This window comes from Notothenia coriiceps, unplaced genomic scaffold (genome assembly GCF_000735185.1).
Source record: "Notothenia coriiceps isolate Sejong01 unplaced genomic scaffold, NC01 NC01_scaffold00015267, whole genome shotgun sequence".
Taxonomy (NCBI): domain Eukaryota; kingdom Metazoa; phylum Chordata; class Actinopteri; order Perciformes; family Nototheniidae; genus Notothenia; species Notothenia coriiceps.
In genome coordinates, this window is record NW_011347968.1 from 287 (window position 1) to 16,674 (window position 16,388).

Sequence of the window (16,388 nt, forward strand, 5' to 3'; positions counted from 1 at the left end):
GTTAGATAGATATAGAGTTGTAGTAAGTAGATAGAGTTCGCTATGATTGAGGTTTAATTTATGCATAGGGTAGATTCTTTTAATTACATTTCCTTTTTTTGTGTGTATTTTTTACATTTTGGATTTGCTTGCGAGCTACCGGTAGCTCGCGATCTACGTGTAGGAGACCCCTGCCCTAGAGGATGTGAGGCCCCCCCTAGAGGATGTGAGGTCCACCCCCAAATAAAGCAGATTAAAATAATTAGATTGCATACATTTTATTTTAGTAAATACTGAAAACGGGTCCCACAGACCCAAACAGCACACAAATGTTAAAGGTAAGCATATAAATATGTGTAATGAAACAAATACCAATAACTGTATTGCATTGTTTTCTTATGCGCAATTACTTCATACTGTCTTTGTCTTTTTCGTCCTGCATTTATTGGGCCCCCCTCAGAAAATAACTGGCCCCAGCCTGGCCCCCCCAGTCAAATTGGTCTAGAACCGCCACTGCATAACACTGATCATGATCTCTGTGTGGTTCAGCAGCAGCAGCTCCAGGCTCAGCACCTCTCTCACGGCCACACCATCCCCGTCCCGCTCACGCCTCACCCGGCGGGCCTCCAGCCCCCCCTGCCCCCCGGGGCCGGTACTGCCAGCCTGTTGGCTCTGTCCTCTGCACTGAGCCACCAGCTGCCGCTCAAAGACGACAGGAAACACCACGACAGCAACAACGAACACCCGAGAGGTAAGGCCTGCTCTGTGTTGAGTTGTCTCAATATTTCATACAAATTGCAAAATCTTGTGCTCTTTTATGTCATTCATTAGCAGATACTAAATGTGTATGAAAGACAAACTGAAGCCTTTGTCTTTTGTTCAGTTTATGACCCCAAACGTATTTTTCATGTCTGGCTTATCCAATCAAAGTTAAGAATTAAGAATAATACCGGCACTTGTACTAGCTGATGCCTAATTGTTATTACTCTGAATGAACAGCAGTTAAAGCAATTAAAAACTGATTTGTCATTATGCAGTTTTAATTGGCCTAATAAGGAGCGATATACACAACCATCATGTTGCCTCTTTTCCTTTGCACACGCCGAACGCCTCTGCCAATTCTTCTGCGAGCTGACTTTGAGCTCAAGCATTTAATTACAGTTAATAGAGACTGTTTGTCTGTGTACATGTGTGTGTGTGTGTGTGTGTGTGTGTGTGTGTGTGTGTGTCTGTGTGTGTGTGTGTGTGTGATAGAAACTGTGTGTGCCAGCTGTTAATTACTCTGTTGCAGCATGACTGTGAGGCTTTTTACTGAGCAGCAGAGCATTTAACCTTGCCCTGTAGCTGCAGTAAAGCTACGGCTGCTAACCCAGGTAATAGTCTCCCCCATTAGGAGTACAATCAATAACAATCCAATTTCTCTAGCTGAGTTCCTGTGAATGGGCGTGTGTGTTTACAGTATATTAGAGGTTACTTACCAATGTAGTGTAATGTTGCCCCCCTGGGCTCCTTATATTACATATCCATCAGCTTCTTGCACGTTTTGAACAAAGTCTGGCAAAGAAAAATACTTTTTGATCTGTTTGCCTCTCTTTTCTCTTAGAGGTGTAATGTGTGCTTATGTGTTGGTTCTACATTATCTTTCTGCTTTTCATGTGTCTCTTTGAACATGCATTATTGCGCTTGTTGCTCTATCATTTAATGCCTTAATTTGTTTTCTGTCTCCTGCCCTCCGCCTCCTCAGACAGAGACTCGGTTAAGGTAAGTTATTTATTTCATTCTCTTTTACATACAGATCCCACTCAACCCCTCTAATAATGAAATAATAGCAACACTTCTTTAGTGACACAACCCACAATACAGCAACTTCTCTTTCATCTATCAACATTACCGCACAGATTTCTTCATTCAGTTTTATTGGTAACACACTTCCTGGGAGCCGAAGACTAGTATTTTGTATCACATGCAAATAATTTGAATTGAGACCAATAAATGATTCCTGCCGTCCTCATTCAAAGCTGTGTCAACTATAAAGAGAAAAAATACACAAAACCAGAGTCCAAACATGCTATGACTTATAAGGCATGATAATAACTCTTAGCCACATTTATTTAAATCCTTTTTGTCAACGTGATGTTTGTTACAAAGTCACATTCAATCACAGAATGACTAAAAATACTTTCTGATGTTGTAAAAAACAATGTTTCTGTGTAATTTTACATTAAGTACATTATAACTGTGTTGTTAGTATAACAGAAACTATATTAAATACATTGATATTATGCTTGTTTATTTTGTAATACACATTTTTCTCTCATCCACTGGTCGTTTTTATACACATTCATTTAAATCAAATTTGGAAATGCAGACAAAGCAAAATAAAGAGAAGCGGATGAAAAAAGAAAAAAGCACACGTCTGACTAGTGAAGGAAAGAGGGAGTTCAACCGAGCAACATTACATCCAGCACTTGTAGTAATTAGTCCCTTAAGCTGAGCTTTTTTCCCAAGGCAAACATTTGGTTTGTTGAATACTCAATGAGCAGATTAGCATTTCTTTATTCAGGCAGCCCAAGCTTACACACACACACACACACACACACACACACACACACACACACACACACACACACACACACACACACACACATGCTTGTATTGAACAGGTTGTGGGTGTTCTCTGGTGTTTTTAGAGTAGGTGGAGACAGGAGGAATGTTTAATATGTTACCTCAAGCCCCCCATGAAGTGTATCATCCTGCACACACACACACACACACACACACACACACACACACACACACACACACACACACACACACACACACACACCCACACACACACACACACACACGCACGCACACGCACATACACACAAACAAAGCTGTAAGCACCGTGATGGGAGTGATTAGCTGTGTTTGTGTGTGTGTGTGTGTGTGTGTGTGTGTGTGTGTGTGTGTGTGTGTGTGTGTGTGTGTGTGAGGTTGTCAGAAATTTGAGGTAAAGATAGGGAGACCTGAATGATGAATGCCTTTCATTAGCGCCCTGTGAGAACACACACAGCCAACAGTCACTTCATGAAACCAGTAAGCCCGTTGTCAGTGGTCCACAGTTGCCTTGGCAACAGTCCACTGAGTTCAGTGTGTGTGAATTGCATGAACATCTGTGCCTTAATGTCTTCTGCCTATGCACGTCCGCCGGATAAAGTTGCTAGTTGCAGATGTTCATTTGTGTCTGTTATTGTTGCCAATACAGACTATTATGCAGTTGTGGTGCGTTCAAGGACTGCACCTCCTTAAGCCTGTCAGACACACTTATCCCATTAAGTTGATTATTGGTTCAGTTGTCAATGACATTGAATGTTCCCTTTTCAGTCTATTAAGCGACAACAGGATGTTTGGAGTAGTTGCAATTAAAACAGTTTTTATTTTTATTCTCTGACCTTTAATACAACCACTCAAGGTAAAACTACTCTTTAACAAAGTGGACAACCTTGATTATGTACTGTTTGTTTAGAAAAAAAGATGGGGGATGAATTCCTAATGAGGCGGCGTTCATGGTTACACTGACCTTTAGACTGAATCACAAAAGTAAACCTTCTGCGGCGGTGAGCGTCACACTTTTCTTTTATACTTTTTTGTCTTGATTTTTTGTTTATTGGTTGGCTGCAATGTGTCTCTTTTGAAATTGTTAGGATGCTTTGTTTGTATCTTTAAAGAAAATCAGTTTACAAAGTTCAGGCTGGACTTCCATGCTGTGTTGGCTGCGGAATAAAAAACAAGTTGAGTGGAACAGAGGGATCAGATGGGATACTGACTTTAAACCAGAGTAAAAAAGGTTTTTTGGTGTGAGCTCAGCCATCATTTTGGAGGGATATTGAGCGAAGGAAGCTGAGAAACCAGGGGATCAAAAACAATTCTCAGATATTTACAAAGCAGAAATGTACCTTCTCACTGCTGGTGGCAAGAAGCAACATTTTAAGGGATGGAAAAAGAAAACAGGAAAGGTGGAAGCCAAAAACAAAGTGAAACGAAGTAAAGATTTAAAATACAGTAATTGGCAATGTCAATACTGTTTAACAAAAACAAATTATATAAATGGCTGTATTTGTGTGAATGTATCAGTCATCTTGTTTTTGAGATACACACCACAAGGCCAATTCAGGAGCTGTTGTTGAACATTATGTATGCTAAAGTTAAAAAGGAATAACTGACCTTGGTAACAGCAGTGGAGAATACATAGTGACATGATATCATATCCAATACTGTGTTACATATCATAGCATTTTTATTTTTGCATTGTGATACACAATTATGAGTATTGGAGCAACTTAATTTAGTTTTTTTAAACTGGGTCAGTGAAAGCCAAAAGGGTAGAAAAATTGAATTTCCGAAGGGGCCCTTGAGCAAGACCCCTAAACCCCAGCTGCTCCTTTCGAGTCAGATCAGGCAGCTTCCAGGTGTACTTTGTGTGAATGAATAGGAAGTTCAAGGAAAAGCAAGGCATTCAAATCAGTGATAGTCTCTAGGTAATAAAGCACAACAAGACAAAACTACAGAGTCAAAGAAGTACAGAATGTTATCGTGATGATAAAAACACCTCTTAAAGCTCCAGGTTATTTTTGTACTGATACCATTTCTTTTTAAACAGTGTTTAACATTTAATGCAGCCTTAACATCCACCTTGAGGATTACTCCTTACTTCATGCTACTTAACGACATTAAGAGACGCTCGGTCATCCTGGGCTTTTACAAGAGAGACACCAAAGTTGTTTTCCAAAACTGTAATTGAGCAGCACAGTGAAGGTTACAGGTATCATTATCAGAACTTGCAGAATCAATTTGAAATGGGAGGCAAATATAATTACGGTGTGATGGTAAATTAATAGTTTCACCCAGTCACAGCGCACACACTGCACACACGCTTGTACTGCCGGCGGAGCCTTCATTTGTCTCTGCAGCCAAATTAATTTGCCTTGATGTTTTTCAAAGAGCTAATTTTCCGACTAATTAATCTAATGAGACTAGAAAATGTGTGATAGAGTAAAGGTGGGGAGGGGGCTCAACCTGCTCTGTCTCACTCAAGGAGAGACACCTGAACACACACTGACATCTCAGCATTGTTTGCACATACGGAGTACTAAAATGTAAACAGGTACAAGTGTGGCCCGTTTACAGACACGCACACACACACACACACACACACACACACACACACACACACACACACACACACACACACACACACACACACACACACACACACACACACACACCGAAACTCACTCCTCCCCCACTGAATCTTGTCATCAACACTTGCAGCACGGCAAAGGGCAGTGGAAAGGTTACAAGCGTGAGTTAGTGGAAAGGTCGAGTTAAAGGTCCTGCTTTATTGTCCTTCTCTCTGTGAAGAAGAAGCCTCCGAAAGAGAGAGAGAGAGAGATCAGCAGGGACAGGCCGAGCAAGAGGGGAAATGTTCAGTTGACCTTATTTTGATCTTTGCTTCTTAGAGAGGATGAATCTGTCATTAATGCTATTTAAAAGATGCCATATTTGATTAAGAAAAGAGAGACATCAGTGGACCAGCTTCAACCCACAACACATCTTCAAACATAATGTGTCATCTCTTCAGCTGTGTCTCTCTGGAAGATTCCTTATTGGATATTTTTCAAGTGTAACCTGAACAAGTAGGCCCAAAGTACTAGTGGTAATTGCCAAATACCCCTGCGTCTAATTTACTTTACTTGACAATAATAGATGCAATCTCATTTTCTATATAAAAGGGTTGTTTCTCCCATATAACAAACAAATGTTCTCTCTTTACCTCCTATTGTTCGTAGTGCAGATGTTTTATTTGCCTAGTTTGTTTGGAAGGTATCTATTTTCACCCAAAATAAAGGACTTAAATGGAATAACATTTATGGGTTTTTCCACTTGCCTTTATTTAAAGAGTCTTTACACTGAATGTTTGATAGGACATGCTGAACAAGCTTTACAGCTGATTTAAGACATCAGGATAAAGATGGTTACAATATATTTAAATACAAACACAGCATTACTTGGGACACTCAAGTCTTTCATGTTTCTTCCAGAGTTCATCCGTGTCCCCTTCGGCCAGCTTTCGGACCCGAGAGAAGCACAGGAGTTCAAGCGATTACTCCTCCGACAGCAAAAAACAGAAGACTGAGGATAAGGAGCTGGCCTCTACACGCTATGTGAGTCATCATCATTTATTTTACCTTTAATGACTTAGGTACATTTTTATATGTATACCTTTTTTCATTTGTGAATGAAAAGCAGAAGCACTTGATTTTCTTGTTTTGTGATTATTACCACATTCACTTTCGACTAAAGTGTAGTCTGGGCTCAAATTGACCTTTTCAGAAAAAAAGAAAGGAGTGCTAATTTTCAAATGATAAATTGACGAGCACAAAAAATGTACATGCAAATGCAATGTAAAAGTTCTTAGGTAGTTTGTATAAATCTTACACAAAGTTTTTTTCAAAACTGTAAGTGTGTGTGTGTTTTTCTACTCTGTGTCTATCCCAGGAAAGTGATGGAGAGAAGAGCGATGACAACTTGGTAGTGGATGTCTCCAATGAGGTACAACACATCCTGGCGTCTAATGTAAAAACATTTATGAAAATCCTTTTTATTTTCTAATCTTTGCCTGTGAACACCCACCAAAGGATCCAGCGTCTCCACGAGGAAGTCCTGCCCACTCGCCTCGGGAGAACGGATTGGACAAGAGTCGCCTGTCGAAGAAGGATGCTCCACTGAGCCCGTCCTCTATCGCCTCCTCCAGCAGCACACCTTCATCCAAATCCAAAGAGATTAATTTGGTGAGTCGTTGGGGTAATTATAGCCCTCTGATCTTTTTCTTCATCATTTCTCAGGGTAGTTTTCTATTTTTAGGCATTCAGAACAAATGAAATCATTGTGAGTAAAATATATAAGGAAATCAAGGCCTGATTTGAATGATGACAAACTCCAGTCAGAGTTTGCAAAAAGGTAAATAGGATGATAAGAAAAATGTGAATAAATGGCAAAATGTGAGTGAAAAAACCCGGGATAATATCAGGTTCAGAAAGCGTTTATAGAAAATCAATCATAAATTAAATCGCAGCTTAATGTATAATTTAAATGTTTGTCCTCTTGAAATAGCTGCGTTTGTCTTCATTCTCTTAAATCTTTTCACAATTAGATTTTTGTTTCACTTTAAGTGCATTTTTTGATCAGTTTGGGATTTACCTGATTTTAAGCCTTTTTTTGTTGTAGAATGAGAAGTCCACAACGCCTGTTTCCAAGTCCAGCTCCCCCACATCCCGCTCCGACGCCCCGACACCGAGCAGCACCTCCACCCCGAGCCTGAGGTCTGCCCCTGGTAAACCTGTAGGAATTGAGGCGCTTGGTGAGTGTTGCAAACAGAGCTTCAAACCTCTCTGAATGCATCCATGAGACTTTGAAATCAAATCAAATAGGCCTTCTAACATCAGATGCAAATGTCCCAACTTGTGTCTTGTGTTTTGTCTTGTAGCTCCTGGTCTCCGCACGCCGTTGGCTGTGCCCTGCTCGTACCCGAGTCCGTTTGGAATGGTTCCCCACCCGGGTATGAACGGAGAGCTGATTGGAGCCGCAGCAGCATACAGCGGGCTGCATAACATTTCTCCACAGATGAGTGCGGTCGCAGCCGCTGCAGTGGCAGCTTACGGACGCACACAAGTGGTACACAAACATACCCAAGTTCATTGACATATGTATTCATAGTACCAAGTATGGAATTAACTCCATGTTTGGCATGCCGAGAACTGGTAACCAAAAATCTACAATAGAAAAGGCCAAAATAAAATAAAATAATTTATTTTTAAGCAGTTTAAGCATTCTAACCGTGTGCCTGCTTCTAGTGCTCATTCAAATTACCATATCTGTTCACACTCTCTGTGTAATCAGAAACATTTGAACCGTAAAAACTAAAACCAAATGGCAAACATGGAAAAATGTGCCTGAAGTGAGAGAATATAATTTTTAGGGATAAAAGGTAGAAATGTTTTATTTGGTTGGATGCTCAGTCAGCATTGATTGGTGATTTACAGATTGAAAACAAAACAAACAAAGCTAGAATAAATGTGTGGCTGAATAAAAAGTGTGAATTCCATAAAACAAACAGATTTTCAGTGATTACATTACATTATTTATGTTTTAGTTGTCAGTAGCTGCTTAACGTTACCGTTTTTTTTCACTTGTTTATCGTAGTTGACGGTGCAATTAATACAGAAAGCAGTTTTCAGATAATACAGTATGCAAGCTACAAAAGCCAGTTCATGTCTCTTCTTAAAAGATTATTTTAAACATGCAGCGTGAAAACTAGTGTTTATTGTTTGATTGTATTCTAACCTCTCTTCTCACATCTTATAGGTAGGATTTGATCCTCACCACCACATGCGTGTCCCTGGCCTTCCTCCCAACCTGTCAGGCATTCCTGGTGGAAAACCGTATGTTTCCTCCTTCGTTTAATAAATCCCCATTTACTCTTTTTTCTTTCTCACATGTGCATGTTCGTTTACCCACACTTCCACCTCTATTGTCACATTTTCTTTCCTCTAGAGCGTACTCCTTTCATGTGAGTGCTGATGGACAGATGCAGCCTGTGCCTTTTCCCCCTGATGCGCTGATCGGCCCAGGCATCCCGCGCCACGCACGACAGATCAATACCCTCAGCCACGGGGAGGTGGTGTGTGCTGTCACCATCAGTAACCCCACGCGTCATGTCTACACCGGCGGCAAGGGCTGCGTCAAGGTGTGGGACATCAGTCACCCTGGAAACAAGACCCCTGTTTCCCAGCTGGACTGCCTTGTAAGTGTGATGAGCCCTTCATCCATGCAGTGTTACTTAATATATGGATGAAATACAGAATGTCTTTCTAATGTTTTGCCTGATACTCCTTACAGCAAGCAGTTTATGGAGTGATCCTTTTTTTCACAAAACTACTGTATGTGTGTTTATCAGAACAGAGATAACTACATCCGTTCCTGTCGGTTACTCCCGGATGGGCGGACCCTCATAGTCGGGGGCGAGGCAAGCACTTTGTCGATCTGGGATTTGGCTACACCAACGCCACGGATCAAGGCTGAACTCACCTCTTCAGCACCTGCATGCTATGCTCTGGCTATCAGCCCAGACTCCAAGGTCTGCTTCTCCTGCTGCTCCGACGGAAACATAGCCGTGTGGGACCTACACAACCAGACCCTGGTTCGGTAAGGAGCTGTGGGGGGCGTTGTGGGAGGGTTTTTAAACCAGTTATAGGATCTGAGTCTCTAATTCAGTCCAGAAGTCTAAAACTGATTGCTCTACCATACTTTGCAAGACAGTCAAGGCAGGTGATTTTTCTAAGACTATAACTATTTTGTTGTTTTTTTTTTACTTTTATGATGATGTGTGTGTGTGTGTGTGTGTGTGTGTGTGTGTGTGTGTGTGTGTGTGTGTGTGTGTGTGTGTGTGTGTGTGTGTGTGTGTGCAAGTGATGGCTCTCACTGCTAATTATAATTACATTTTCTTTAGAACAATGTCATTAGAAGTGATTTTTTTTAATGGCAATGGCATCAATATTCAAACAGACTTTTTAATGATATAATGTATTTTTATTTAAAATGTAAATATATATATATATATATTTCATGGGCTTATATTTGGATAGTGTAGACACCAGGGTGCCCCATCAAAGAATGTCTGACATGTCTTCCTCCATTGCTGCCTGGGCTAATGTCAACAAAACTTAAGCAACACATCTTACAACCTGAGGAATACATACTAAGACGTTACTATCTTAAGAGCTACAAATGTTCATGTGTAATTTGCTACGATGAACACTACTACATGGGTTTGTCTGGCTTTGTGTTTTTCTGCAGGCAGTTCCAGGGCCACACTGATGGGGCCAGCTGTATAGACATCTCTAATGATGGGACAAAGCTGTGGACGGGAGGCCTGGATAACACCGTGCGCTCCTGGGACCTGAGAGAGGGACGGCAGCTGCAGCAGCACGACTTCACCTCCCAGGTACACAAACACTCTTTCTATGTTCTTAACCAAGCTCAAACACTTACACCAGCTGACGGACTGCTGGTGTCACTGCATGCATGCTAAATGTGTCCGTACGTGTTGGTGTAGCAGCAGAGTGGAATTAGTTTCCAGGTATAAAATGCATACAGATTTGCTTGGTGGTTGAAGTAAAATACACAGATTGTTGAAAATCGTGCATCTCAGGACAGCTCATTGCCATCTGCAGTGTCTGTGATGATTTATTGCAGTAATTAACAAGCTCAGTTCAGAACATTTAACCTGCTATAAAGGCTAGACCGAGCTCAGGGTTTCTGTGCTCAAATGCCTTTAACACTAATAACACTGGTGGTAAGAATTTAGGGTTTTGTCAGGTGAGAAGAAAAGCAGCAATAATAGACCATTACTGCAATTTCCCTGAAAAGACCAATTTGGCATTCTCAGTATGCTCAGGAGGAGACGAGTGTGCATTAAAGAGAGCTCAGAGAGGGCAGGCCAGACAAGGAGAGACATGACCAATAAAGTGCTAATGCCATCCTATAATATCTGTACTAACCCCTCCACCCCCTTAAAAACAGCTTCAGCGAGTTATGCGTTGGCAAAGACAAAAAATACAATTGTGTTTACGAGGTTTATTGAGCCATGAGGTGTCTTAATGATCTGGACAAATATTGCTGTGATTTGTGGCAACACATTTGAATTAATTTACCCACCTTTATGATTGATAATTGATGCCAGCAGGACATCACTTACTCAATATGATTTTATGAGCTGAAACAGTCGTGCACGTTACAGATAAGCATGAAATTCTTATGAATGTGTTGAACAGGGGATTTGCCAGCATCAATAGATATGTTTATGTTAGTTGCCACCCACGCTGACAAACACAATATTCATCTGCTAAAAAAACACAGTAGAATAATATAAGAGAGGAGTTATAAAGCATATGGTAAATACGATTTAATAACTTGTTTTATTGCAGATATTTTCACTGGGATACTGTCCAACGGGCGAGTGGCTGGCAGTGGGGATGGAGAACAACAATGTGGAGGTCCTACATGTCACCAAACCTGACAAGTACCAGCTCCACCTGCATGAGAGCTGCGTGCTCTCACTCAGATTTGCTCACTGTGGTAAGAATCCTTACCACTTTAAACAGGTTCATAATTCTATCAATGTTTTAAATAAAGTCTTAAAGAAAAAAACAAATATGCATCTACTAAATCTTTGGGTGATTTGGCTTTTTGATCAAATTCTGTGTGAATTGTGAAGAACTGTCAAAAGCATATTTACTATGTTGAGAGATACTGTATGTTTGATAAGAAATTACAATCTATAGCTGGTTTATACTGCTGCAGTATAAGTTAAGAGGACAAATCCTGTTGGGATGTAAAACATAAAATCCTAACAAACCATTTTTAATATACTGGAAATTAAGAAAAGCTGAAATGAGTTAACACATGTTAGCATGGAGAACCAGTATGAATTATCTGCAGGAACCAAAAGATGAGATTTGAATAGATTGCTCCACCATTATAACATCGTCATCAATTAATGGTTGAATTGATAAATAGACAATCTTTACAAATGTTGATTACGACAAACCTGACTTGTTTTGAAGCCACCAGTTGGTCTGTCAGTACAGTATTGTTCAAATCTAATATAGGATTGAACTTATATTTAAAAATATCTCAAAATTATAATATTTTTGAGCGTTTATTAAGCTTGGTCAGTAAAAAGGTATAAAGCAAACAGAAATGCCCTCCATAATGTCAGTATTTGAGCATTATGCTGGTATTATATTGGTCCCACTAATTCTGTATACATTTTCCCTCTAGTGGTTAAAATGAAAAGCTGGTTTCCTCAATTTTCTTTCATTTTAGAAAAGTCTTATATTCTTCAAAACAGTTTGCAACCATTTTTCTCAATAAAATATTTAACTCTGACCTAAATATCTCAACATGTGACTGAGTTACTTTAGCTTTATTGCTTCATACATTTCAACATAATACATTTATGTTTTTTTCTTGATTGTGGCCTAATGCAGTTTATCATCCTTTGCAGGGAAGTGGTTTGTGAGCACAGGAAAAGACAATCTCCTCAATGCATGGAGAACTCCGTATGGAGCCAGCATTTTCCAGGTAAGGGTAAAGAACAAAAACATGCAGGCAGCTTTTGCTAATACTACTATACTTAATTGATGTACATTTACAACAAAGTGGAATATATTTGCCCAATCCTGGTGCCAGAAATTTCCATTCAAAGATTTGAAAGAATAAAGAAAGAAAATGTCTTTGAGCATGACAGTCAAAAGCCATTCAGACACACAAGTGGAGGTGCTGAATACAAAATATTCAGGAATCTTAAAAACTAAAAGTCACTGCATATCAAGGACATAAACATTTGAAGAAGAAGCCTTCATCAGGATCTTTAAAATATGTTGCACTGGAAGCTGCCACTGCACTTTACATTTATTATGGACTGGACTGAAAATAAATATTCTGCCTAATATCTATCTCCCACACACTTAGCCCTCATCCGTGGCTTTTTCTGCCTTACTGTAAGTGCACTTTTCACACATCTTTTATTCCCCTTACAGTCAAAGGAGTCGTCCTCAGTGCTGAGCTGTGACATCTCCATCGATGATAAGTACATTGTGACGGGCTCAGGAGATAAGAAAGCGACGGTCTACGAGGTCAACTACTAGAAGGGCCAGGCCATCCGCCGTGTCTCGACTATGTACAATTTGTAATGTGTATAAAACGGATTTGAATGGAACTAACCAAACAGACTTTTCTGGACAGTGACCCTTTTGAACCTTTAGCTCGCCGTTGATCAAATCAAACAAGCAGAACCAAGCACAGAGAATTCGTTTTTTTCTCTAAAGGATTGGCTTTTTGTTGTTGTGAGGATGAGTGAATGTCCATGTGCACTGAATCTGGAGACAATGCTGTTCAATAAATGCTGTTGGTTCAATAACATTCCTTTACACTTTTCTTTAACCAACACATTATTAGCAGCTAAAACATGATCACCGTTGTTCACATGCTTTCCTTCGTACTTTGTGTGCCTAAAGGCTAAAAAATAAGAGCAACAATTGAGAGGATAACTATAAGATTAACAGTTATATTAAAGAAGATGTTTTCTCCTCAAAACGTAATGCCATTGTAGTTGTCATCTGTTCAGCGGCTGCTGCCAACCTAATTTCAAATCCTGATATACTGCCCCCACTGCGTATGTGCTCTTTTCTGTAGATGCACTAAACACATTCAACACACATTTAGGCTTTATTCACCACATGTGGATAGTTTCATAAATAAAAGGTTTAGTGGTTTGATTGAAGTGCAGTTATATTAATGTGATCTCGAAATGCAGTATTCTCTATTTATTATATTTTCGTTCTGTCTCATGTTTTTTTTGCCTTCAGGTCATTTAAAACCTCAAACCAAATTAGCCTTTTTTTATAATAAGACACTTTTTGCTCTTGCCTAAATCAGTAAAATCGGCATTCCACTTACTGAACATAGTGATTAACCAATTGAGATGCAACCTGGTAATTAGTTAGCCGTAGAGGCTCCGGTAGGCTGATTTATTTTAATGTTTTTATCTTTGGCTAAACCAGGCAAGCTGCTTCCCCTTGTTTCCAGATGTTGACGCTAAGATAGGCTGCTGAATGTACCTCTATATTTAACAGAAGACAGTTGTGTCAATCCTCTGCTCTTACTATCTGCACATTTCCCCAAATGTTCAAAGTATTCCTTCAAAATGCAGCTTAGTCTACCTTTGATACCTTTTAAAAATGTATTTTCTCACACAATTTTGAGTTAGGTGGGAGCTCAATCTCTTTGTGAATGTGTGTGTGTTTTGTTGGCATTGAACAAACAAACTAACAAGATTGCCCTCGGTGCCCTCACTGCTGTGCGACCTTTGCCCTTGGTTCTGCGGCCTCAGTTTAGACTCTTCTGGAGGCTAACCGAAGTCTGTGTGACAAGAGTTCAGAGAAACTGTGTGATTGATGCTGGGAGGTCAACCGGTCCTGCTTTTCCTGCCTGGACTCCTTCTTGTTTGGACCTTTGGACTCTTGTGGTCAGCGATACAGTCGTGGTTTCTCTTGGATTTACTTATCTTGGCTTGTAGAAATAACACAGTGCCTTTATGCTGCTGCGCTTCTGAAACCATTTTGTCCTGCTGAGTGTTCGACTGCACAGAGATGAAACATGATGGACTCTGCTGTTGGAGTGTTTTTTTTAAAACACTGTTTTTGAGTGTCACTTTTAAAGATTCATTTAAAAAAAAAAAATAGCATTAGAAAATGAACCCAAACAATAACACATATTATCCAGTACAATTTGTATTATTGTCTGTTTTCCACTGAATGAATCAGGACCAAACTCCTCTTTGTGTCTCCTGTTTTGCCAAACACATGCACGTGAAATACATTATTCATGGCTACTGCTGTTTCAGACTGATTGTTTTAAGCACGGTGCCATTAACTAGAAGCTTTTTGACATTGCTTTCTTCCTCACTGTATTTTTTGCCTTTTTGCTTCCAAACTTTGTTCTTGGTGTTATTGCGTTACTGAAGCATAGCTTCAACCCCAAGCTTGAATGACATTAATCCAAGGCAAGATACAGAAATGCAAATACAAAGCCTATGAGTAAACATTGATAGGCTGATCACTGTATAAGATATCACTTGCATTGTACTGTAATCACAGGAAATGCATTTCATAGCTTTATCTTTCTGTTGTTCAGTACTGACTGCCACATAAAGTATTACATTGACACATTTTAATTTGTTTAATAGTTTATCCCTCTGATAACCTTCTCAAACTGAACAGTGCCGTGCTCATACACTAATATTCCTGACACCTTAATACCTGATTGTGATTACTCTACTGTAAGGTCTTAACAGTGATATATAGACATACAATTGGAAAAAGGTGAGTTTGTGTCAGCCTGGGTCTGTCATGCAGTATTTACTACACATTTTTTTTCTCCTAAAAGATAACCATTTCTTACAATATACAAAAAAGGCTGTGGCTCTGACTTTGACAGATCTCTAATCACATTAAAGAAACTACTGATACAACTGCACTGGTGTGAAAGGGACATTTTGCAGAAACCACAGAAAAAGTGTAATATGTGTGATAAAGACGGGACCATATGTAAGATATTACACTGTTCTGATATTTTTGTAATTTCTTTATCATACACACCCAGTGACACTGTACATTCTGAAGGACTGGATGTTGATATTGTTTTTTTCAGTGTTTGCCTTATTATGTGCTTTCTGAATCTGAAGAATATCTGTGTTTATTGCAGTCAGCTTTGTTTTCAAATAAAAAATATGATTTGTTCCCCCTGTTGTCAATGACTGCTCAGCGGCAAAAAGTCTTAAAATCTGTACCTTAAATAGCTACTGTGCAACCTACTTTCTCAATAATACTAAAAAAAATATAAAATACACTTTGGCGCTACCTAGACTAATGCCCAGTCAGCTGGATAACATGACCTGATAAAGAAATGATTGCTACGTACATAATGATGTGTAGAGCTGTTATAGATAAACTGTACCATGTTATAATTCAAGTTTACAGTGGAAAACAACTGCTCCTAGTTGAGTTTTTCTTTCCTCTTCAAAACAAAATGCCTTTGCTCTCTTTCCTAGTCTGTGGTTGATCTTATTAAATGAATATGTGGAGTATTTTGTCTGAGACTTTCTGAGAAGTTCTGCAACTAGGACTCTTTGTTGAATTGTTAAAGAACGGTTCAGTGGTGAAAAAAGGACTCAAATATTTGTATTTTTGTTATAAGCAATACAGGGTATAGATACATATACTGTATATATTCTGAATATAGGTATTCAGAATTCAAAACACCAAAAAGTAGGAAAGCATTGGCTCCAAAAGTCCATGGCAGATTTTAAGAGATAATCATCAGAATCGAGTATTTAACAAAGCCCTAAAATGTTGCAGATTGTGTGGGCGGGGCTAATTGAACATGTTATTTGATCATAGGTCCCAGTATGTAGCTCATGTGAAACATGGACTGCAGGTGAGAAAGACTCATGACCCAGGGTTAACCCACAGTGACTGACAGCAGAACCTTTCCCTCTTGCAAATAGGTATTACATTTTCATGAAACAACACTTGACTTGTCCCCAAGTCGCTGCATTTCAATACCCAACTCACAAGTGTGTATGGCAACATGTTAATGGACTAAATAACAACCTGTCTCTTTTCTGTGCGTGCCCAGGGCAATATTATAAAGGCTTCATTGGCAATCTAAAACAACTACCACACAATTACACTGGCTGCAGCCTGCTGTCAGCTCCAGAACACTTGTAATTCTGCATTATA

General features: G+C 39.5%; 1 protein-coding gene across 1 annotated transcript; it reads left to right on the top strand.

Annotated features, from left to right (window-relative positions):
* Nucleotides 1-484: 484 nt before the first annotated feature.
* Nucleotides 485-15,378, top strand: LOC104948843 (transducin-like enhancer protein 4; the record flags this gene model as incomplete). Its single annotated transcript, XM_010775062.1, has 14 exons — nucleotides 485-730; nucleotides 1,724-1,740; nucleotides 6,066-6,188; nucleotides 6,523-6,576; nucleotides 6,663-6,815; nucleotides 7,252-7,384; nucleotides 7,511-7,698; nucleotides 8,389-8,465; nucleotides 8,578-8,827; nucleotides 8,981-9,228; nucleotides 9,880-10,027; nucleotides 11,010-11,160; nucleotides 12,092-12,168; nucleotides 12,627-15,378. Coding segments are annotated over 14 exons (1,973 nt in total), but the record flags the coding sequence as incomplete, so codon positions are not given.
* Nucleotides 15,379-16,388: the final 1,010 nt, after the last annotated feature.